This window comes from Poecilia mexicana, unplaced genomic scaffold (assembly GCF_051168715.1).
Source record: "Poecilia mexicana isolate PSO_F unplaced genomic scaffold, ASM5116871v1 scaffold_21, whole genome shotgun sequence".
Classification (NCBI taxonomy): Eukaryota; Metazoa; Chordata; class Actinopteri; order Cyprinodontiformes; family Poeciliidae; genus Poecilia; species Poecilia mexicana.
In genome coordinates this window covers 7,086,838-7,097,505 of record NW_028263390.1, presented here as the reverse complement: position 1 = coordinate 7,097,505, position 10,668 = coordinate 7,086,838, and the positions used below count along the sequence as shown (strand labels likewise).

The following is a 10,668-nucleotide window of genomic DNA, read 5'->3' as shown; positions in this document are numbered from 1 at the left end:
CCAAGTATCTGGATAGACCTAAAATACACTACAGGATTTACAAATCACGGGTTCTGCTGTAATCTACCGTGAAAAGTTGTCACCTAAAAGCGCATGCCTTTGAGGATCACGTCGGAAGTTGTAAGAAAATTTTACTGGTCCAGTAAGAAATCATCAGTTTGCACGACATAGGTACATGGAAACATAAAATAGCAGTTTGTTAGGCTGTCTGAAAGCATGAAAATTCAGTCAAATGTGTCTCAAATATTTGGAAATAAAGACTTAGTTGATGAATGAAAAACTGGGAATTTTACCTAAAGACACTGAAAAGTAGTTATCTAGTTAAAATATCTTGAAGGGGATTGGAACCAGTGTCATATTCCCATAAACAATGTGGACACAGATAAACCTGAAGACCACCAAAAAGCAAAACAGACAAAGGTTCAGGTTTTTATGAGCCACTTTATTTTCAGAAGACTCTTAACTGCATCAACATGGCAAAGATAGAATCTGTCACTCATATTAAATATTCACTGTATCCAAATCCAAGGCGATAATAATAAACTCCTTTGTTTTCAGCAAGTACAAATGAATCATTTTTGAAATATAATACTGCTGATCTTGAATAATTTCGAAATACAATAATACTTCACTTCCATATCAGTGGGTCTGGGAAAGTTATTAGACAATACTTTTGTTTATTAAAACATTAAAAGGATGAGAAAGTAGGTAGTTCCCATATAAATGCTTTTAATTTATTAATTTAAATTTTGTAAAAAGTATATCTATATTTATATCACAGTGATGTCTGTTGTTTTTGGGCACGGTTAAGCCATTCGAAAAGCAAACAGAGAAAATTAAACCAATCTTTTTGTTTATATATATCTATAAGGTGCAGCAAAAATATACACACAACTGATTTGGATTCAAGTCTTCTAATCTTTTCTGTAACTATACAAATTAAAAAGCTTTCAAACTAGAGTCAGTTTTTCCTTTTTGTTAATTGAAATGGCTACTATGAACTAGAAGTGCAAATTAGAGGCTACACGTCCTAAGAAGCATCCAATACCTTGTTTCGATCCTGTAGTGCAAATCAGGGGATCGTGTCTTGCGAGTCGTTCCGAAAAATTATTCTCAACCAAATTGACAATAAACCCTAGAATTCCTAAGACACAGTACAGACAGTTTGCAATTGCACTTCACATTTCACCGACAATATGGCCATGGTTACAACACTGAATTACGACACAGTAAGTAGCGAAATACACAGTCATCTATGAAAGAGAAAGAATGCCCTCCCGAGACAGTCAACAAGTAAAGCCCCCTTCACACCGGACTGTGACTGGGCCACGAAAGACCTTCTGCTCTGAATGCCTTCATGAGCAGATCCGATGGTGTCAGATAAGGCGCGCACACCCCCAAATTGTGCATTTGGGCAGTTTGCAGGAAGGTTGCAAAATTATTCAGGCTGCAAAACTTTTGTCATTAGTGGTAGCATTTTGATAGGATGATCAAAAATGCAGTAGAGAAAGCGGATGTACTCCATCATATAGCATAGTAGAGACATTTCACTCTAAAATGAGGTTTTCCAAATTTCCTAAGGTAAATTTGTTGTAAACTTCCAACTGCGATAGAAATCCAGGAGACTAGGGCTGCCTTAATCTGGTGTGAAGAGGGCGTAACAGACCAGAAGACAGAATGAATGCTCGAGAGAGGTGTACTCTGTTTAGTTTAAAGGCAAATGGTAGCTGACTATGAAAGAGCAAGGTAGTGTGACGTGAATGCCCTACACATGAAGTAGCTTGACACACTGAGTGAATTTTCCAGGTAGCATTCAAAATGAACAGTGACCATGACCAGTCTCCTGAAGCTACAGCAATTTTTTTTTTTAATACTTGAGCAGAATCACAGCATTTCCAGTATAAAGTAACATCTTCTCCGGTGCTCAAACCACAAGCAGAACAAGTGGTGGAAAACTCTAAGTAGACTTTGGTCCTCCTTTACTTCATGACATACAAATCTGATTTGCATAGATTTGAAAATGTCAAATCAAAACTTGCTTACCGCCTAAGAATAGCTCAAAAGTAGCATGTTGAACAGCTATTTTTAATCTCCGACACGTTTCCACCTCTTTCTGCTAGTAGGAAAGCAGACGAGAGACGGCAAAAATTCTCCACACACTTCACTGGTGGACTTTTTCCGTGTAAAAACTATGAACGTTTAAAAGGCAAAGATTGTCTGAAGGCATACCCAGTTATCTGATTTCCACACCTGTTGCTCTCAGCATCTCTTGTTGGACATAGGATCATAAAAGCTGGTTCCAAACAGTGGACTCTCATGCAGACCCCAAATAATTTAAAATAGAATAGGAACTAAGAAAGAAGTCAAAAGATAAAAAAAAAAAAAAAAAAGCGTAATTTGTTTAGATCCTAACAACCAAAGGTTTTCCATAGTTGCCAATGTATCTACATATGCATATAAGTATAATCTGGATCATAGATCAGTATTGTTCATGTTGGATAATATTTAATCTCCTTATATACACTACTAGCCTTTACAAGACTCTCCACCTTCAATGGTACTCCTGGTAAATGTGCGTAAAAGCATTAAGATAGCGCAGTCTCACTAAAGCACAACTTAAAATTTGAATGTAATTTGACCTAATGACCAGTCAAGAGTTAAGATTTTAATATTAAAAGTTCAGTACAAGTCAAATCTAACCGAAGCACACAGCTCCAGTAGAGATCACAGTAGAGTTTAGAAATCTCCTGGTAGGACAAAAAAATGAGCAAATCTGTGTCATTTAATGACTTACAAAGATCAGCACTCATCTAACTTCAGTGAATGGAATGTTTTTTGTCATTGAAATTTTGTCCAACTAAATTTGTTTTTTAGAAATTTCAGATTTTTTGAAGGTATTCTGAGAGAAAATTGCTACTGTAATACAAAATTACTTAGAAAAAAAATTTCACACATTTTTACCAAGTATACCAATAAGTGTGAGCAAAGACCACGTCAATGCAAAAGCAGGTATTTCTACTTTTGCAAATTTTTCTTTGATTTAGTCAAATGTATGTTTTTGAATAACTTAAATCCTTATTTTTGTCACAGAAAAATAACTTCTTTTTTTTTTCTACAAGGATAGATGTCCAAGCAAACATGAACTGACTTTCACCATCAACTATAAAACACCTTTGGTAGATTATCAATCTGAGCATACTGATGCCTCTGCATTATCCCAAGTCATAGTTTTTGCCACCAAAAGTTCCAGCTTCTCAGAACCACAGATTAAAAATCCACTCTTAGTCCTAAATCTCTATGCAGAAAGTGACACTGAAGTTGTTACATGATCTCAAGTTAAATTCACATCAAAGCATGGTTACATTATTTATTTTATTTTATTTTTTATTAAACCTGCACCAGAAGCAAACCCTATAAACGTTTCGCTTGCACAAACCACATCTGTTGGCGTTAGGGAAACATTTAGAGAACGCTTCTGGGCCAAGGAGGGTACCTTGGGGAGCGACCGCCCCTCTTCTTTTCCATCTCCAATCCTTTCAAACTTCCTCAGCTACAGGTGTAAGTCCTCTTGCAGTAAGGGCTGCGACATCTCCCAACTTCTGTGTTTGAGCGCAGGCCGCTGTTTTAGCGTCACCAATATGACGTAGACCACTAGGAATCCGAGGACCATCACCACGCCGATGAACGAACCCACAACTGGGGCGTACGAGTACCTGCTGACCTTAGGGGGAGGGGTGGAGTGGGCCGAAGCGGGCGCTGAAGTAGTCGGCTCCGAGGACAGCAGGTCCTGGACGTTTAGGAGCGAGCCGTTGTTTGGCAGAGGCTGGACGGCCAGGATGTGGCACATGAGAGGGTAAAGGTCAACAGATCGCATGGAGGCCTTGATATAGTTCTGGCGAAAGGCTGGACCCCTGGCTACAAACACTGGCTGCATGTCGCGTAAGGTGTTGTTGTAGCCGTGGTTTCCAACTGAGGAGGAAAAAGACAAGTCGGTGTGAAAGTTGTAACAGTTACTTCTGTTCATCTACATATTTCCAGTTTTTTCATATGTTCAGACCCATCAGGTAATAATAGATTCCAAAGCTGTCCGTAACAAATCTAAAAGAACCATTAAAGTTAGGCAGAACTATTAATGTGTAAAAGTTATCTACGTTCCAAATTAGGTGAAGCATTTATTTTTTATAAGTTTAACATAAGTGGACAAGTGAAAATGTCCAAAAATAACACATTATTATTTTTCGTGTGGCTTTAAACAAACCAGAGACTGAAATCTGGAACCCGTTGCATAAAAAAATAAAAAATAACAAGCCCTGTTTATGGTACCAATTTGGAAACGTTGTTATTCTCTGTTCCGGTGGAGATCAGATGACTGATTGCAGAATAATCCACTTCTTTAGTTTTAGTTTGGTTTGTGAACCTTTAGTCTCTGGAACAAACTAATCTTAATTTATACTAATCTTAATTTATACTAAATCATATAGCATATTTACTTTTTATGACCTTTTAGTAAAATCTTACTTCAATCATTCTGAGCTATTCCTTTAACACAGCTCAACCAAATCTATAAAGCAGACTTTAAGTCGGTAATGGAGCTAAATTTAAGACGCTGCTGATGAGAACGACGCCTACAAAGATGCAGTAATTCCTTAGTCATGACTTTAATTTTAATGCCAATACTCTGTCCATTAATACATAATGCACAATACACTGAGAGCACTGTTAGATGGCACGGCTGTTGTTTTGTCCTCCAAAGAAAGAGTCAGCATGTTCTCCTGTAAGGTGCAGCTTCCACATGGACATTTCACTGATTAACAGGCTTTCAGCTGTGGCGGAGACAGGCAGTGTAATTAGCTAGTGTGGTACTGCATCTGAGACATATGTTCTGACATTTCTAATCTGAACAGAAGGAGCTTTTTTCTTTTTTTCTTTTCTTTTTATTGAATTAGGAAAAGCGCTGGAAGGCACAGCGTTAAAACTCACAGAACTCCAACCCCCACCGCCCTGTTCTTTTCTCCGGTCCCATGAGAACATGAATCTGGCCCCTCTTCGTTAATTACATTCGGTATAACTTGTGCTAGCTTCTGGATCAGGGACAGAAATACATCACCTGTGAAGCTATAATTAGAGCAGGCAAACAGCTGCTGTTTAAAGCTAGATTTTAAAAAAAAGAAAAGAAAAAAAGAAAGAAAAAAAAATGTGCAGAATAACCAGAATAACCTGGCAGCATTTTCAGACGTACACATGAAGAGTCCGGTCCTGTTCTGCATGATGGTCCAGCCCTCCTTGGCCTCCAGGAGGATGGGCATGATCCGGACATTGTGCTGATAATGGAAGTGTTCGGGAATGTTGTCCTTCCTGTACGCCACCATGTTGGGGTTGGCGTCCGCCAGCATCGCGTACACCTCGTCGAGCTTCCCTACGAGGCAGACCACAGGCAAAGGGTCAAGTTTTATTTCCAACGCAATGACACGTAAGCATTTGTTACAATACGGTGAAAAAATATTAAATATGCAGATATGCTTATGACTTTTTCATTAATGCTCATAACTCGTATTTTATATGATATAGACACTAAAGAAATGGGTCAGGAACTATAAGCATCTCTGCACTCCTGCTGATAAAAAACTAATTGGTTTTATTGTCTCACGGTCTGAGTCATTCTGTTAGCCTTTTCCTAGAAAACAAATGTAGCAATCAGCTTTTGTCCAATTTCCAAACTTTAGTTTTTTGTTTGGTTTTGTTAAAAAAAACACTGACCTGCCACTATTTAAGTTAGCCAATTCTGATTACTCTTTAAAACAAGAAAAGATACAAGATTTATATTCAATATATTCTCGTAGTCTTTCTACTGTGAGCAGACATCCATCCAGTCATGCTTTTCGACTGTGGAAATACATGAAGAAACCCCAACCATGAACGGGAAGAACATAAAGAAACACTCCAAGGTCGGGATTCAAACACAGCAACTTTGTGTTGCAAGGCAACAGTGTTACTAACTGCACAATCCAAAATTAATGAAGACATGAGCGTTTTATATTGTGAGAAAAGATAATGTGATATAGCTGGTGTGAGACGGGGAGAAAAGTAGCACACTGGCTTCTAAATCTTATATTAGCGATTAGAAGAGTTAGCATTACTAAACAGCTGTTTAACACACTGAAAGGTCAAAAGGATCAAATTAAGCTATGTAGCTGTATTGTTATTTGACCTTCCTGTTATCTGCTGCAAGTATTGCTCTCTCACAATTTAAATTGACCTGAAACATGTCTCTACACGCCTTGCATTATGCATTTTCTGTTTCCAAAGCTTCTTCAATCCCTGATTCCTTCCTCTTAAAACACCTCACTGATGCTGAGAATGACTAACTTTGAGGCCCTAACCACTGAAAATTGCAATGGTTCAAGAGATGTAGACATCTTTATTTCCAGATAAAAAGTAGTCCATATCATTTAAAAATAATAAATTAAACAAATCATCAAGTGAAAAAGACACACACATCCATCACAAAACAGTTATTACAATATTTAAAAAAGCTTGGGGTAGGGTTGGTCAATAAATCAATAACAATATATATCGTGATAAGACACGTGATCAATGTATCTGATAGAAAATTCAATAATTTCACTGATATTTAAAAGAAAAAAAAACAATAATTATTGATATCAACTGATATGAAACGCTTGTATCGTGATACACCCATCCAGCAGGTATATCTGAAGTTGCTATTGCAACAGGCGGAGTTTTTACTATTAAGATGTTTGACACATTGGTCATGGGACCAGGTAGCTATTTGTGATGGCACTTTCACTGATTAGAAAAAGAACAGATTTTGAACTTTCTAACCAGGAAGAAGGCAAAGAAAAACGCCCAACTCCAGTCACCAGACGATTATTTCATGCACCATTTAATGTATCGTTACCTTCTTTGGGCAGGATTCCCACCACTGGACTCTTATCCACCCAGGTGTACAAATCTCTGTCCACATACTGGTCCAGTTCTATGATCTTCTCGGGGGAAAGCTGGGCCATCCCGTGGTCACTGGTCACAACGAGGTTCACTTTCTCATACAGCCCGGCCTTCTTCAACTCATCCAGGAGGAACCCGAGCTTCTCATCGATCCCGGCGATGATTGCGTCCATGAGCGGGCTCTGAGGTCCCAGGTTGTGGCCACTTTCGTCCGGCTCCTCCCAGTACAGAATTCCAAAATCCACGGCTTCCCCCTCAGGCGCGGAGAACCACTCGATAATCCGCCGCACCCTGGCTTCAAAGGAAACTGAGGCGTTGTACTGGAGGTAACGAGTGGGGAACACGCCGTGAATCAGCACGTCAGATCCTGGCCACATGGCCGCTCCGCTCCGCCCTCCGTCCTTCTGAACCGTCACCCAGAGAGGCACGGCCTGCTCCCACCACCTTGAGTCGTAAACGCTGTCTGTCTCCATGGAGAAGGACAGGTTCAGAGCTGGGTCGTACATCTCGTTGGCCACGACGCCGTGCGTCTCGGCGTACAACCCCGTCACCATGCTGTAGTGGTTCGGGTAGGTTTTGGTGATGTAAATGTTCTCCACAAACTCGACCTTCACGCCCTCGTCCATGATGCTGCGGAAGTTGGGAGTCGGGACGCGGTAGATGTAATCCCAGCGGAAGCCATCGAAGGACACGAGGAGTAGCTTGGGTCGTTCCTTGTGGCTGTGCTCCTGATGTTGATTGCGTTTAAGGGTGTGAGGAGAAACCAAGGGGAGAACCATGGCAAAGAGGTAGAAAGGAAGTCTGCAGCCTCCTGACGTCAAGTAGCTCAGCATAGTGTGGCTTGTAATGACCCAACCTGCAAAACACAAACACTAAACCTGCTCAAGCAAACATTTATCTGGAAGAATTATGCATACAACATGTAAAATGACTAGAGGTGCACCAATAAATGAATCAGCTCAGTTTTTCTTAATTTTGGGAAATCAGTTATTGGCCGATGTTTACATGTGAAGCTGATATTCAGTCAACCACTGTCCTCTTTTGCTCTGCTGTAAGAGGTTTGACAGACGGACTGGGCCATCAGGTTGTCTGCATGTTTGCAATTAACAATAGTCAACCCACTGTTACAAACTCTGTGACATTTCAGATAAAATCAGTATCGGACAAAATCCGAATCAGCAGGTCAGACTTTTCAAAGATTGGTAATCTATGATTGGCCAGGAAACTGCAATCAGTTTCCTGGTTATTGTAATTTCCTAAAAATTACAATAAAAGTGAAAATCCACCCAACCAGTCAGCTATGTCCAGATCTGTACAGTATGCCATTTTATTGGTTTTAAAAAACGATGGGTAAAAACAGACTGTTGCTTTTTATGATGTGATTATTAAAATGACAATGTTTGAGTTCTCATAAAATTGCTACATTTTCCTAATATTATGCCTGTAGTCTTGTAATATTATGACTTTTTGTAATTAAAAAGGAAAAAAAAGTCTTAGCCTGACCCTTATATTTTGTCGTAGCATATTGACCTAAAATCAATGCCCAAATAAGTAAAAGCTGTAAAACATTCTTGTGAAACGTGCTGACATCACTACAAACTATGGAAGCCCAAGGAGTGCATTGATGAAAACAATCCTAATTTTCCAAAAATCAAATCTAAAAAAAAATCAATTAATAAATAAAATTAATTTAGCGCCCACTCCTAACTCTCTTTTGAAAGGCATTCTTCTCATAATATCCACAAAGGACGAGTCAGTCGGAGAGCATTGAGATATTTTAAGCTGTCTTAAAACACCACAAACACCTCTATCCATTTTATGTCTTTGAATCTGAAATGTACACACTCTTTGAAAATGGTGGGCATTTTATCACCGAAGCAGTAAATGCATTCTGCTCAACTACAGTGTAGTTCTATGATGAAACTGGTGCATTCCTGTAATGTTGGATGATACTGCGTATATACAAATGAGGGACGTAGACTTTTAGGAAAAAGATGCAACTCTGATATTGTTAATTATTGAGATCATGATAATATAATAGCTGGATAGATTCATGTCTGCTCAACATAGCGGTCAGCAAAAATATGCTATATTTTAAACATGTGATCTGGTTGGGCTCAGTTGAAACAATGAGAGCAGCAGCTGCTCTCTGAGTGCTGCTAAAAGAGAAAGTGATGCACCAACAGCGTTCGATTATATGCCAACCTTTCTAATATGCGCTGGTGGTTTATATTTCAGAAGGAGCCAACTGTAGAAGATTTGTGTATTTTAATCCCCACATAAAAAAAGGCTGACTGCAAAGCTCATTAACAATCTCCCTCCAGCCCACATAGATATCCCAAGATGTGCTTCAAGAAACAGTGGGATACTAAAAATAGCTCTTAACAACTGAGTATGTATATAATGAAATTCACTTCCCTCCCTATAGAAATGCATAATAACCACTTTTTCATAGGCCTGTTCTTTATAAACAGAGCACAAAGTCTGTAGCATTGAAACTACAAAACTCAATGTATGTTATTTTGATTTTACCTAGAACTGTTGCTTAGCAGCGAGAAGTTCCTGGGTTCGAATCCCAACCCGGGGACTTTTTGCACGTACTTTGGTCAACTGAGACCAAAATCGAACCGTTTCTAATGGAAAACTGCAAGTTGAGTCCTTCCACCAGGACAATGACCCTAAGCATTCAGCCAAAGTCACAAAGCAACCAGTCAAAGCATATTAATGTCTTAAAACGACTCAGTCAAAGTCCAGACCAAAATCCAAATGAGAACTGAGGCAACCCGTGAAACTAACCATTCACAGATGCTCCCTGTCCAACAAAAAAATTAGAATTTGTGGTTGCATTGTGACAAAAATGCAAGGATGTTAAAGAGTTATGAATGCTTTTGCAAGGCATTGAATTGATGCACCTGAAGTATTTAATATGTTATATTCTGAGCTGTGTCTCCTCATCTATTATATTCCACTACTTCAAAATTAATAGAAAAGCATTTTACTTTAGGAATTGACATGTTTTAAAAATTATTTATACCAAACTTGTGTGTAACCGGTGTGTAATTGTTGCTAAAAACATAGTTGTTGATGTAAATTCATATGCCCAGATTGACCTTACAGCAGCAGCAGGTTGGCATATAAACGCATCAGCAGAAATGGTGTCATTTGGAAATATATCCGATTTAATTACCCTACACAGACAGTTAACGACGCGGGATTTATAGACTGTAAAGTTTTGATACATTTCTGCAGCAGAGCTAACCTCTATGAAGCTCTGCTGGTTATTGAAAACAATAGCCAGGTAAATGTCAGCAAAACCCAGTGTGCATTAATATAGCATCGGAAGGCGATAGATCGGAGAGAAAGTAAACACATTTGTAAATTATAATAATGATTAAAAAAAAAACAAGCGCGCTTACCTTATCAGAACCCAACCTTTCCTCGGTCCTCTCCGGCTGCACAAAGAGATAAACAGCCGGACCGGTTTAGTTCTGCTCTGCTCCCGGGGCGGAAGTCCCGCCTCCTCCTCAGCCTTTCGCAGTTAGTTGTGTGTGAACCTTTTTTTCTCTCTCTCCCTGCCCGGTTTATTTACAGTCGCCGAAGCAGACCCGGACCATATGAAGGCAGGAGGCTGCGCGCACACGTCTTCTTGGCTGCAGGTGCACGAGAGGTGATGGCGCTGCTGATCAGCTCTCTCGCGGACAA

At 39.4% G+C, this 10,668-nt stretch overlaps 1 protein-coding gene across 1 annotated transcript; it reads right to left on the bottom strand.

Annotated features, from left to right (window-relative positions):
• Positions 1-421: 421 nt before the first annotated feature.
• On the bottom strand, positions 422-10,668 carry enpp5 (ectonucleotide pyrophosphatase/phosphodiesterase 5). Its single transcript, XM_015002429.2, has 4 exons — positions 10,383-10,668; positions 6,920-7,822; positions 5,240-5,416; positions 422-3,969 (listed from the first exon to the last, which is right to left on the bottom strand). The coding sequence occupies exons 2-4, from the start codon at positions 7,797-7,799 to the stop codon at positions 3,551-3,553; spliced, it is 1,476 nt and encodes a 491-aa protein (XP_014857915.1). The 5' UTR covers positions 7,800-7,822; positions 10,383-10,668; the 3' UTR covers positions 422-3,550.

Excerpts from the sequence above, each read along its gene's own strand:
- enpp5 (XM_015002429.2), bottom strand. The coding sequence starts at position 7,799 with ATGCTGAGCTACTTGACGTCAGGAGGCTGCAGACTTCCTTTCTACCTC. Across the intron at positions 5,417-6,919 it reads GGGAATCCTGCCCAAAGAAG|GGAAGCTCGACGAGGTGTAC; the intron begins GTAACGATACAT and ends TCTGCCTCGTAG. Across the intron at positions 3,970-5,239 it reads CAGGACCGGACTCTTCATGT|TTGGAAACCACGGCTACAAC; the intron begins GTACGTCTGAAA and ends TTTCCTCCTCAG.